The sequence below is a fragment of the Podarcis vaucheri genome (genome assembly GCF_965113315.1).
Source record: "Podarcis vaucheri genome assembly, chromosome: 11".
Classification (NCBI taxonomy): domain Eukaryota; kingdom Metazoa; phylum Chordata; class Lepidosauria; order Squamata; family Lacertidae; genus Podarcis; species Podarcis vaucheri.
The window spans coordinates 22,729,980-22,743,595 of NC_138749.1; the positions used below are offsets into that span (position 1 = coordinate 22,729,980).

Sequence of the window (13,616 nt, forward strand, 5' to 3'; positions counted from 1 at the left end):
GAAGCACACACACACACACACACACACCCCATTGACTGTCAGGATAATCTTTGTTAAAACATTAACACAGCTGCAGTCTAGAGCTGCTGGATGTGTACAAAAGGCCTACAGCAGCGTACTCTCCAACCTATTCACACCTAACACTAAGCCAAACTTAATATGAATAAGCAAGAATAGTGTCATACTCAGATCCTGCTGATGGACTTCTTGTAAGCCTCTGATTGGCTACTATGAGAACAAGATGCTGGATGAGATGGGCTACTGGAGTGATCATGCAGGGCTCTCTTTATGAAAGCTGTGGCTGGAAGCTCTAAGGCAGCAGGAAGTATCCACTCCTTCTGCTGCGGCTATTCTCTCTTGCATTTGTGGGTGACCATTTTTATTATCACCCACAAATGCAAGAGAGACCATTTTTATTATCTAGACAGCATCTTAAAAAGCAGAGACATCACCTTGCCAACAAAGGTCCGTATAGTTAAAGCTATGGTTTTCCCAGTAGTGATGTATGGAAGTGAGAGCTGGACCATAAAGAAGGCTGATTGCCGAAGAATTGATGCCTTTGAATTATGTTGCTGGAGGAGACTCTTGAGAGTCCCATGGGCTGCAAGAAGATCAAACCTATCCATTCTGAAGGAAATCAGCCCTGAGTGCTCACTGTAAGGACAGGTCCTGAAGCCGAGGCTCCAATACTTTGGCCACCTCATGAGAAGAGAGGACTCCCTGGAAAAGACCCTGATGTTGGGAAAGATGGAGGGCACAAGGAGAAGGGGACGACAGAGGACGAGATGGTTGGACAGTGTTCTCGAAGCTACCAGCATGAGTTTGGCTAAACTGCGGGAGGCAGTGGAAGACAGGAGTGCCTGGCGTGCTCTGGTCCATGGGGTCACGAAGAGTAGGACACAACTAAACAACAACAACATTTTTATTATGTATTTATTAAATGCTTCCTGGGACAGAGTTCCATGGCCAAAAGACTGTGTTTCACCAAAAAAATGCATGGGAGCCCATAGTTATATCTACATCTGGGGCCATATTCTAGAAGTATTTAGGCTATTATTGGGCTATTGTTATTGCAAAAAAATATCTGCCTGATAAACTGTTGAGCCCTTCCAAAGGAATACAGCCGTCCAGCCTCCAAATTTGTGTCTTTAAGATCAGGGAAATAACTTTTGTTGAAGATTTGAAATGATAAGTTTTCCAGCCCTTGAAGCTGGAAGTTTGCAATCCTGCAGCTTTCATTCATTTCCATTAAGCCACATGTTGCAATTTACACACTCCATAGTTTCTACTGCCGATACTATTTTATTGCACTTTTCAAACTGGCACGAATCTGCAGTCCTGCTGTAAATCTAATGTAAATATATAGGTTTATAAACATGCACACCTTTTAAAAAAAGGTATTTTAAAATGTGTTTTTGTACTAAAGAATTCAGTAAGGCATTATTTTAGTGGAATTTGAAGCAATGTTAAGTGTCACAACAGAATCAGATGTTCCAGAGGCAAAGGTCACTCAACTGCACAATTGACTTTCCCTACATATAGCTCCTCTTTTGTTTGTTTCTCAGGTGCAAATTCATCTTCCTTCCTTTACAATGGCTTGTTAAGGATAATCCTATCTGTCCAACTTTACCCACCCAGAGAAAGCAGGGCACATTCCTTAACCCTATTTAATGGCAAAGCTAGGATTTCAACTGCACCAGCACTGTTCATTTCAAACTAGTGTACTGAATACAGCATTTATTGGAAATTGTAACTCCAAGGAGCCTGGCTCTGCTAATATACATTCTGCTGTGTCAACACCAATTGAAATTACCAGGAAGCTGTGAGCAATTCTCATAAAGGCTTTATTTGTACAGGGCAAAACTTACCTCTGTGAAACTACTCTAGGGTCTTCTGCAAGTAACCTGAAAGATGGTGCTGGCACAAGCTGAACTCTCTGCATTTGGGGTTTGTGCAGAAGTTCAAAGTAAACCTTGTCCTCCCCACATTGTTATGTACATTTGCACTACCTTTTAAATCCATTGTATATAGCGTGTTCTCATTTTTTATATGATGCATCCAGGTGTAATGGTTTGCCTTTGTGTCTGTATATTTTGCACTTTTATTTCAGAATGGAAATAAAAATGGATCTGCCTTGAGTAAAATTGAAACAAACCTGGTGTAGACTACACTGAACTCTTATTTTCTATGCCTGCAGTTAGTTAGTTTCTATTCACTGTGCTGGGCATGTAGCTTAGGAAGACTTAGCCCAGCTCTGCCTGCAGATACCGTATTTTTTGCTCCATAGGGCGCACCTGACCATAGGGCGCACCTAGTTTTTAGAGGAGGAAAATATGGAAAAAAATATTCTGAATCAAATGTTGCACTAAACTATTTAAAGGAGCAAAGCGGGCGGCTCCTGTCCGCTTTGCTGCTTTAAACTGAGCCTCAGAGGAGGGTAGGAAGGGGACCCATGGCTTATCTAAGTCCAGTTAATAATGCTGAGCCTGACTTATGGCCACCGAGATTAGCCTGGCCGTCTCAGTGGAAATCTGGGGAGGCTGGGGTGGACTTTCCAGTGGGCAAAGTGTGGTTGTGTCTTCCTGCCCGGCATCTATTTCCTGCCCTCCTTCCCTCCTGCACCCCCGCACCCTGCTTCAAGGGAAGAAAGCGGAGCCATGGATCCTCTGCTCGCAACTGCAGTGGATTCCCTCCACTTTGAAGCAGGAAGGTGGGAGAAGAGCTGCTTACATGAGTGTAAGCTGCTCCCCTCCCACATTGCCGCTTCAAAGGGAGCCCAGGAGGAGGGAATCTGCTGCAGCCGCAAGCAGTGGAGGATCCATGGTCCCTTTCCTTCCCTCCTCCATGATTGCTTTGAAGCAGGAAAGTAGGAGAGGAGTTGCTTACACAAGTGTAAGCTGCTCCCCTCCCACTTTGCTGCTTCAAAGGGAGCCCAGGAGGAGGGAATCTGCTGCATTTGCCAGCGGAGGATCCATGGTCCCCTCCCTTCCCTCCTCCGTAGTTGCTTTGAAAGAGGAAAGTGGGAGAGGAGCTGCTTACACGAGTGTAAGCTGCTCCCCTCCCACTTTCCTGCTTCAAAGCAATCACGGAGGAGGGAATCTGCTGCAGCCTCTAGCAGCGGAGGATCCATGGTCCCCTTCCTTCCCTCCTCCGTAGTTGCTTTGAAGGAGGAAAGTGGGAGAGGAGCTGCTTACACGAATGTAAGCTGCTCCCCTCCCACATTGCTGCTTCAAAGGGAGCCTGGGAGGAGGGAATCCGCTGCAGCTTCCCCCACCTCCCGCAGAAGCCGCGCGCTCTTTAAAGGGGCTGTGCGGCTTCTCCTGGCTTTTCTGGGAGGTGGGGGGATTCCCCCACCTCGTAGAAAAGCCTGTAGGAGCCGCACAGCCTTTAAAGAGGGTGCCGCTCTTGGGGGCTTTTCCCCCAGGAGGGAGAAGGGACTGATGCGGCCAGTCAGTCCCTTCTCCCTCCTGGAGAAAAGCCCGCAAGAGCGCACGAAGCTTGTGTGCGGCTCTTGAGGGCTTTTCCCGCCTGCCTCCCCCCTGCATTCGCTCCATAGGACGCACACACATTTTCCCTTGCTTTTTAGGAGGGAAAAAGTGTGTCCTATGGTGCGAAAAATACGGTAAATATGCGTTCCAAGTGACGAGATTAAGTTATACAAGTCAAAACTTAACTGTAAATTGATAAGATGTCCTTAAACATACAATTTTCTTTTGTTATCATGGAAACAAGCATCGTTTTACACCTTACAGTGGAAACAAAAAAAATCTGCTTTTCTTTTCCTTTGGTAAACATAGAAAGTATGTACTGTATTGTCACAGGCTTGTTGGCACAGCAGTTTCTCCACTGACCCCTACTGGTTGTTCCCAGTACAGGACCAAGTACTGCTCTTCCAGATGTGTATTGCAAATTCTCTTAGAAATGTTGCAGGGAAATTCAGAGTGTGTCTCTTTACAGCACTGTACAGAGTGGTGCTCTGTTGTATCAAAAATTCACATGTCTGGATATGCAAAGCCTGGCAATTCTTCCTCCCTTACTATCGTTTTAATGTAATTCAATGTATGTATAATTTAAATATAAATATTTACCATTCAGATCTTAAATAAGATATATATTTTCACCCTCCTTTTTAAATTTAGGATTCTTAAACTTCAATAAAACATGGTGATCACCCAACCAGGGGAAAACTGTAAGCCTGTGGCCAGCATTCGCATCTGATTTTATCCCACTGAGTGCAGTAGCTCTTTTAAAGTGCATACCCATTTACCTGGGAGTAAGACCCACTGAACGGGACGCGGGTGGCGCTGTGGGTAAAACCTCAGAGCCTAGGACTTGCCAATCACATGGTCAGTGGTTCGAATCCCCACGACGGGGTGAGCTCCCGTCGTTCAGTCCCAGCTCCTGCCCACCTAGCAGTTCGAAAGCACCCTTAAGTGCAAGTAGATAAATAGGTACCGCTTTATAGCGGGAAGGTAAACGGCGTTTCCGTGTGCTGCACTGGTGCTGGCTCGCCAGAGCAACTTCGTCACGCTGGCCACGTGACCCAGAAGTGTCTCCGGACAGCGCTGGCTCCCGGCCTCTAGAGTGAGATGAGCGCACAACCCTAGAGTCTGTCAAGACTGGCCCGTACGGGCAGGGGTACCTTTACCTTTACTAAGACCCACTGAATTAAATAGGACTTATTTCTGAGTGGACATGCATATGACGGTGGTTGCCTGCATTACTGCAGGTCCACAACACATTTACACATGGCTTCACAAAATGTATTGGTGCATCAAATAAATAAACAAACATAAAATCTGTTGCAGGCTTTGGGGCACAACTGAGTTTAATCTGCTTCTAAAGAAGAGTCCATATTTTCAGAAATAAAGGAATGGGCCAGACATAAATAATGGTTGAACAAAAAAATTTAAATTAATTCAGTGCTTTAACATCACATTTTTAACCATCTAAATCTGTCCACAACTGCCGGCAGTCTTATGTTTGAAACCAATAATCAAAACATGAATGCATGATGACAGAAGTATTATCTTCAGACACTACCAAAAGGCACTTAAGTTTATTCTGTTATGAGGCAGCACTTTTAAAAAACAACAACACACTTTTTACTCCTTAACTGTTCCCATTGATTGTTATCAGCCTAACCCTTTTGACCTACACTACTTCTAGGGTTACAAACGGCTTACGCTTCTGTAGCTGCAAATTATCCTACACATAGTCAAAGGAGCCAAAGTCACCTTCCCATGGCCACTGGTATGTACTAAACCCATCTGAGAGTTATGACAGCATTCAGACTCTAATTAGCCCCAAAAGCTCCACCCAGTGCTGGAAAAAGTCCATATGCTGCTAGCAGCATGGCAGAAGTAGTTGCCCTAATAACTTTACAGGGAGCGATGGCTCAGGAGTGCCTGTGGCTTGTGTTCAGCAAATGCGATTCAGTCGAACTGCAACTATGAACTATGATGAGCCCCGGTAACCCAGCAGAATGCTGGGCTGATGCTTTGAACTAGCAGCATTGCAGACATCCCATTGTTACTCAGAACGAATCCGCTTTAATGAGCAGCTTTGAAATAAGAATTTGCTAAGTGTGAACAACTCCACAGGGATAGTAACTTTTATGTTTACATACCTTTGACCCCTAGAAGAAATCACTAGAATAAAAATATATATATTCCACTACCATTAGTATATTTCCAATTAAATATTTGACAATCTTTTTTTAAAAAAAAATTGACTGTGTAGGCTATGAAGCTGCCTTAATCAAATGACAGAAAGTGGCTTAGGGTCCAGTTGCCATGTGAAAGAGTTGTTAATCTGAAACAGAAGTTTCTGTATTATTTAAGCACAGTTAGGTAGTCTTGTCGGCAGAGCTTTATTTCAGTGTCTTGGCCCAAAAGCACTCCTTGTTTTCTTTCCAAGAGGATTCCTCTTCATAGACCTCCTGCAACCAGAGAGCATCATGGATGATAACTGTTGCAAAGCTGATCACACAGATCAGCAAACACAGAGGAGGAGAGAGAAAAATGTTCCTGTGACTGCAACCAACCTGAAGCATCTAGATTTTTAAACTTCCTGTTGATGATGGGTTCTATTAAAACCTTAAAAACAACAACCCCACAGCACAATTCAGGAGAACAGCTAAATGATCGATTTACAAAGGAGCCCTGGAGAGCAGGGAAACTGACTGCATATATGGATGAATGCATAGACTCCCAAAAGCAAAGGTCAGTGTCCTTCCGTGAACAAGCCTAAAAGGCAGCTCTAGTGGAGCCCAGAATCTCTGCCCCATTACATATCCTCATTCACAAAAGATCTCTTTTATATGTTAAGATTAATCAAATACCTGGATCAAACTGATGGGAGCTTTGGTGTGTGTGTAGCACATGTTTTTAGAAGTCGCAGCAAAATTTGGCGGACACATGTAGATTGACACTTTTGTTTGTTTGTTAAATAACCCTTGGAGAAACTCCACCCTTCTTGCCAAACTCTCCCTTCCAGGCACACATGGAATACATGTAGTTTATTGTATTGAAAAAGGAAAGATGGGAGAAATGACACATACCTTTTTCCATATAGGGACGGTTGCTTTCAAAGCGTTGATGCCATATTGCACAGCCTCAAGAGACTCTGCTCTGTGAGGCGAAGAGATTGCGACCATCACACTCGCTTCACTAATGGGAACCGAACTACAGAGAAAAGCGAAAGGAAATATTAGTTGTTTTTATCCGTATTCGCTTAATCTTTAGAGGGCTAAATAAAATCCACTGTCTTCCTGCTAATTATTGCACACTCTCACACACTGCAGGCAAGCTATATCCTAGGAATCTCAAGTCAGAACTGTCATGTCCCTCTCTTATACTTTCTGAGGCAGGATTCAACAGGAAAATTAAGAAAACAAGAGACAGAAATTACAAGAGCAACTTGACGTGACAATAATCAGATCATTGGTCATACATACCCAAGTCTATGGTGTATAGCTATATGTTTCACCGAAGGCCATTTTAATCTAATATCTGTGCATATTTTCTTGATTTCCGCTTCTGCCATCGGTTCATATGCTTCATATTCTAAGTGTATGACCTTTCTCCCCTCAAAGTTATTTCTGGTAGTGCCTGAAATGAAAGGACGTGTTCAACTGGCTGGTTGGAAAAGGTCAACAGGACAAAAACATTCACTTCAACAGTTTTGTTAAAGTTGGTTAACAAGGTTATCAATGATTTCCCAGACAGTGGTTCCAGGTCCAAATGAGACCAGTCACCTGAGGAGGGTCCACAGCACACTAACAGAACAAAAGCTCTGTACATGCAAGCCTAGTCCCCAGCCCCGGAGACGTTGCAGCACTTCTGCTTGTGGCTGCAGACATGAAACTGGCACAGTGTTGGAAACCAATAGGGTTCACCATGAAAGGTTGTTTTGACAGGGTTTGGTATATACAGTGGTACCTCAGGTTACATACGCTTCAGGTTACAGACTTTGCTAACCCAGAAATAGTACCTCGGGTTAAGAACTTTGCTTCAGGATGAGAACAAAAATTGTGCTCCGTTAGCGCGGCAGCAGCGGGAGGCCCCATTAGATAAGTGGTGGTTCAGATTAAGAACAGTTTCAGGTTAAGAACGGATCTCCGGAATGAATTAAGTTCTTAACCCGAGGTACCACTATAACTGTCTCTGGATGTTCACATGCTTAGAGGGGTAACTAAAAAGGACAATTCTGACAGAATATGGATGATTCTTTCTTTCTGGGAACCAGCTGCAACCACCTATGTAAGTTCTGTAAGGGTGATTTTAACAGGGGATTTTTTTAAAAAAAATACTGGGTTTCTCTCTTATTCCAAAATCCATACTACGTGCATCAAACCTACCTATAAATAAAGACACAGCTCCACAGCAGGGGGAAACCACCAGTGCCGATATTTCGTCTGCCGAGAGCTTCTCGTGGTTCAATTTTATCAAGTCCTTGGGCTCATCCTCACTCACGCTCATGGCTTCTCTAGGAATAAGCGGTGGTGAAATGAAAGTTATTACCATATTTTCCCGTGTATATGTTTTCCTTAGATATCATATGCAAAAAATGCAGGCCGTCTTACACACGGATATCAGGCAATTGGTGGCAGCAGCCAGCAAGAGATTGGCAGCGGCGATTGGGCATGTGATTGGTTGCTGCGGCAAGGCCTGCTGACGAATGGCTGTGGCTGCAGCAATTGGGCATGCTATTTATGACAGAGGTGAGGCATGCATGCACTCGGCTGTGGTTGTGTCGAGTGGGCAGGTGGGCTTTTGGCGGTGAGCGTGCAGACGATTGGTGGCCGCGGCGACGTGCGCTATTTGCATTTGCGGGCAGGTTGTAGAGTGATTGGGGGTGGTGCCCCTCCCCCCAAAAGCTGAACAACTCTGGGCAATCCCCCCCTTTTTGTGGTCCAAAAAAATAGGGGTCATCTTATACATGGGGGTGTTATACACGGAAAAATACGGTACTCCAGTTAATGGGATCATTTGCAAAAATGCTTCTTAACCTGCTACTAGAATAATAGAAATTCCAGGTCAAAGCCTTAAATGAGTGTATTTAGAGTGTGGATGCTGGAAAGAGAGAGAAACTAGCATCACAGTGTATCTGGCATGTGCAACTTGGGCCTCATCTGCATTGCACATTTAAAGCTGTGCCATGCCACTTTGAATAGTCATGCAACCAGTTCAACCAGTGTGCTGTGACAGCCTGGGGTGCCTTATAATAATAATAATAATAATTTATTATTTATACCCCGCCCATCTGGCTGGGTCTCCCCAGCCACTCTGGGCGGCTTCCACAGAAACCAAAAAACACTAAAATATCATACATTAAAAGCTTCCCTGAATAGGGCCGCCTTAAGATGTTTTCTGAATGTCAGGTAGTTTTCCATCACCTTGACATCCGATGGGAGGGCATTCCACAGGGCGGGCGCCACCACCGAAAAGGCCCTCTGCCTGGTTCCCTGTAGCTTCGCTTCTCGCAATGAGGGAACCGCCAGAAGGCCCTCGGCGCTGGACCTCAGTGTCCGGGCAGAACGATGGGGGTGGAGACGCTCCTTCAGGTATACTGGGCCGAAGCCGTTTAGGGCTTTAAAGGTCAACACCAACACTTTGAATTGTGCTCGGAAACGTACTGGGAGCCAATGTAGGTCTTTCAAGACCGGTGTTATGTGGTCTCGGCCTTGAATGATGGTCAGGGGTGCTGCGGACAACACTGGCCCTCTTTCCTCCCCTCCCTTCTCTGATGCTCTCTTGTGTCTCTGCCTGCCAAAAGCGTGCATAGTTGTTTGTTGCAGCAGCCCTGGCTAGAAGCTTGAGGGATGAATGGTGCCTCTGGGGCTGGCCAGGGGGCGCTGGTTGCCAGGAGCTGAGGTGGCCTCAGAGTAAGCAAGCAAGCAGCCAGCCAGCCAGTCCTATAGCCCTTGCTGTTGGGATTGGACAGACAAGTCCCAGGCCCCTGTTGGGCAGTGGGAGGAGGCACCTCTCTTTGGGGCAGGGGCAGCTCAGAGTCCAGGGGCAGCGGCAGCGGCTGCCCAGAGGACTTCCAAGGAGAGAGGAGAGGAGGCTGAGGGAACCCTCCACAAGGGAGTGTGTTTGAAAAAGGATGAGAGGCTGCCAGCTCTGCAGGCAAGGGGTGACATAACTGGGCTCCTGAGCCCCGCAGGGGTGCCGCAGAAAGAATGTAGTTGGTCAAGGGAGCCATGGACTCAAAAAGGTTGAAAACTTCTGTTTTAGATTTAGAAATTCAGGGATTTCTCCTCCTGTGAAATTGTGCGGGGAGCTCCATAATTAGAGCTAGCTTCCTACTCAGAAATTCATCCCCAAAATGTGGAAAGTAGAAGGAGCATGGTTGAAGAGGGCAAGTCTGCCGAGTGGGACTTTGTTTCCCTGCTTCTAAATCACACAATTGGAAACATATGAAGAAGATCTGAACAGGGATTAGGTTATTCTTAATTACTTCCACAGGACACAACTCCTGTTTGTATAGAGAATCGTAATTTTGGCACCTGTACCCATATCACGCGTGCAGACACACCATGTTCATACCTCATCGAGTGCCGAGAGGCTCGTTCACATGTTACACTGAACACAAGAAAAAGCAGTCTCGACACATGCACAAGCACTGGTTTCCAAGGGTGTACACTTGTTGATTTGCACAGCTCAACTACTATGTATACACGGGACACAGAATGCATATCCACTGAATGTTACCTGTGAATAACTGAACCAGTGTACAGCACAACTCTTTCTGTGCACTCATTTAACGTAACATGTGCACTCCCCTAATTGAATCGCCCTTTAGGAAGACAAGAGCACACACCTGATGCCGTCTTTCCAGAGCTAACCTCCACTAATAGGGGGGATAACGGCAACCTCGTCCCCTGGGTTGAGGACCACCAGCTGATCCCCAAGAAGCACGTACTCCTGGCGGACAGCAAAGACGACTTGATCCTGTATAGCAGCGAGCCTAAAGAACGACATCAGGAGAAAGAGTAATGTTTCCTAGGACACCACGGGCCTGAGGCTAAACAACTCAAACCAGCTGAAGCGGAATCAGGTATCCCAAATGTGAAACCAGTTCCTGAAAAGAGCTAGTGGCAGAAGAGACTCACAAGGTGGGAAAGAGCTGCTATGCTAGCTTTCTAGCAGGTAAGCAGGTGTGGCTTACCAGTAGGGAGAAGGTTAACGCAGTCAGGAAGTCCTGGCTACCTTGCCCATCCTGGTAAGCAACAGGGAACCACCTGCCAGGAAGCTAGCATAGCAAATCCGCTCCCTCTGGTACGCCCCACAGGCTCTGTGACACTCACTTATCAAGACCAGTTCCTAAACTCTGATTTCCCAAGCAACCAAGAATTCAAATGGACAGTAACAATGCTGTTTGCCACTTGTTACTTTGAGGAGACCATCTGCCTAAATGGAAATAGAAGGACCACCACTACAAGTGGTGGGAAATGGAATCTCAGTGTGATGGTCACAGTAGCCTTTTCTAACCTGGTGAATGGGTGTAGCCAAGGGGGGGCAGCTGCCCACGAAAATCTATAAAAATACGTAAATAACTGAGGTTCTGCCCCCTCCCCAACATGAAGCCTGCCCCCCCCCAATAAATCATGACCTGGTGCCCTCTGAAAACTACAAGTCCCATCAGCCTCTGCACTACTTAGGCCGGGTTATTATTATTATTATTATTATTATTATTATTATTCAACTTAACACCTCCCTATGCCTGGAGGTCTCAGGGCGGTTCACAACAAGACCACAACATATAACATCAAACCAAAAGCAGTAACCCAATAATGCCCCCCCACACACACACACATGACATGCTAACTCTAGAACATATGGGTAGCACCAGGTTGGCAAAGGATAAGTTAAGAGGGTCAAACAAGGACCAACAGACCCAAGTTTGGCTACGATGTTTTCTGGGTGATCTTGGGCCAGTTACACACTCAAGAGGCAGCATCTTTTACCAGTCGGAAGTCATCATACCTTGAATGCCTCTTGACAATTTCTTCCCACAGCTGCAGGGATGTTATCTGTTGGGGCACGGAAATGGTCTCAGTGCGGACACCGGCTAATTCGGCACTTTTTGCAAAGTACAGCACTACCACCTGTTTTAGAAATGCAAACCAGATGGATAATGATAGTTACTCACCTATGCCTATACAAGCTACTATGAGTTCTTCAGAGGAACAAGAGCAGGGTTGTGAGTGAATAAACCTACCCTTTTCTTAGTTGCCCACAACATACGTTATCTCAAATTCGTACAACAGCCCGGCACGATCGACTGGCATTATTATTCCCATACCGGCTGAAGATCAGGATAAAAATACATTCTTAAAATTGTGAGACTACACATTGTAGCAATGGCTCACCTAAGGCCATAGGGGACTGCGCTTGACCATCAAGAAGTAATTTTTTTCCACCTTCCTTGGTCAGCAAACCTGCTTGGAAGCAAGTTCCACAAAGGCCAAGGCAGTCAAGTCAGGCTTTTTAAACACAAGCACAACAGCAGTGCTGGTCTCCAGTGTAAACAGACCAAATGCACTCAAGGAAAATAAAATGAAAAAAGATTCCCTGCAGCTCGGTTCACATCAGTGAAGAGCATGGAACCAATGTATATATGGATAACTTCCAATAAAGGGATAGTGGGTAAATGTGCAGAATTGCAAGCTTTTATTAATAAAATAGGAAGTGCAGAAGTCCTTCTGTGCACACCTGTGGGATGGAATTGCACAGCACAATGCCAGGACCAAAACAGCATGTTTACACCCACTTCTGACTGATCTGGGTTTTTGAGCTGTAATTTAACTCCTACTGCTGCTGTTTCTCCATGACTTTATTCTGAGGCTTTTTCCGAGGAAGAAATTGTTGCTGTTGGTGTGGAACTTCTACTTTATTCTCTTAGTTCGTTTCACGCTACGAACCACCACCTTGGGCAGCTCCCTGACGATCCCGAAAGGCCAGACGCGGAGCTTGCATTTCAAGCAGCGCTCCCTAAAGCCCAAACCCCGGGCACCAACCTGGAGAAGCTCGTGCCTCTGAGCGCATGCAGAGGGCTTACCGCCCAAGCAAACCGACGCTCCCCTCTCTCCCCAAGGCTTCCGATCAGAGGCCAAGGCTAACGGGGAACCAGGTGCCTCCCCACCCCGACCCCTGCTCAGAAATGCCCTCTCCGGGTGGCGGGGAAGGGGGCGGCGTCTCATGGCGCCTAGAAGCCGAAGGCCCAGGGGCGGATCGTGATCCAAGGGACCGAGGGGGATCGCAAGCCAGCGATCGCGGAGGGAGGCCGGGAGGCTTGCAGGGGAGCTCCTCCTTCTGCGTACCTCGCAGCTCATGGGCGCGCCGTCCCGGGCAGGCAGCTGCCCCGCTCTCCTTTCTCAGCGATCGGCTTGCGGGTTTCTCCTTTTTTGCGCCTGCGTCGGCTCCGGGAAAGGCCGCGGAGGCGACTAAGCCGAGCCGGCCTCTTTCGGCGCCGCCTCCCAGCGGCTCCACCTCCCCGTGGGCTGGCTTCTCGGAGCGGAAAACCGGGGGAAAGCTCGGAGCGGGAGGGAAGCCGGTCGCTTTGCTGCGTCTGCAGTCCAGGGAAAAGGACGGAAGGCTGCGATCCTGCACCCACTTACCTAGGAGAAAGCCCGGTTGAACTCCGCGAGGCTTGCTTCCGAGTAGGCAGGCGCGGGATTGTGCTGTAGGGCTGCAGCCTTGTAGAGGTCGTGGGGAAGCACTTGCGAGTATAGATGCGTAGGATCAGGCTGCACAACCCCGGGCTTGGCTAGGATATGAGCACACGCGTGCAACTAAACCCCAGCTTGCTCCTTTCTTGCGGGATATTTGTACAAGGCCCGGAAGGCGTGTGTCCTTGTCATTTCATACGCACGTGATGTAAGAGATGTGCTGTAATCAGGGCCGGATTAAGAGGTCCTAACACTTAAAAGATTTTGGTGCCCCCATATTTATCTGAATCAAAATATAAACAATAATGAACCGTGAAATATATATATATATATATACACACTGTATATGTGTATATATAAATTTTTCAAAATAAAAAAGCCTACAATAAGATGGGAAATCATGTTTATTTCTGTATACTTCCACTTTAGCAGTTAGAAA

The 13,616-nt window shown here is 46.5% G+C and overlaps 1 protein-coding gene across 5 annotated transcripts; it reads right to left on the reverse strand.

Moving 5' to 3' along the window:
• Positions 1-4,798: 4,798 nt before the first annotated feature.
• Positions 4,799-12,992, reverse strand: MOCS2 (molybdenum cofactor synthesis 2). Of its 5 annotated transcripts, none has more exons than XM_082242310.1 (7): positions 12,830-12,981; positions 11,493-11,539; positions 10,327-10,473; positions 7,862-7,984; positions 6,959-7,112; positions 6,563-6,686; positions 4,799-5,941 (listed from the first exon to the last, which is right to left on the reverse strand). In XM_082242310.1, exons 4-7 carry the CDS (start codon positions 7,980-7,982, stop codon positions 5,873-5,875), a joined length of 468 nt encoding a protein of 155 aa, XP_082098436.1. In that variant the 5' UTR covers positions 7,983-7,984; positions 10,327-10,473; positions 11,493-11,539; positions 12,830-12,981; the 3' UTR covers positions 4,799-5,872. The 5 variants fall into 5 exon arrangements, with proteins under 5 accessions (XP_082098436.1, XP_082098435.1, XP_082098439.1 ...); XM_082242309.1 differs by having other exon boundaries at positions 7,862-7,989; positions 12,830-12,979; XM_082242313.1 differs by lacking the exons at positions 4,799-5,941; positions 6,563-6,686; positions 7,862-7,984 and having other exon boundaries at positions 6,988-7,112; positions 11,493-11,614; positions 12,830-12,992.
• Positions 12,993-13,616: the final 624 nt, after the last annotated feature.

Bases quoted from the DNA above. Each gene is read 5' to 3' on its own strand.
- MOCS2 (XM_082242310.1), bottom strand. From the start codon at position 7,982: ATGAGCGTGAGTGAGGATGAGCCCAAGGACTTGATAAAATTGAACCAC. The intron at 7,113-7,861 runs GTAGGTTTGATG...CTTTCATTTCAG, and splicing joins AGCTGTGTCTTTATTTATAG to GCACTACCAGAAATAACTTT. The intron at 6,687-6,958 runs GTATGTATGACC...TTTTCTCTGTAG, and splicing joins GCTATACACCATAGACTTGG to TTCGGTTCCCATTAGTGAAG.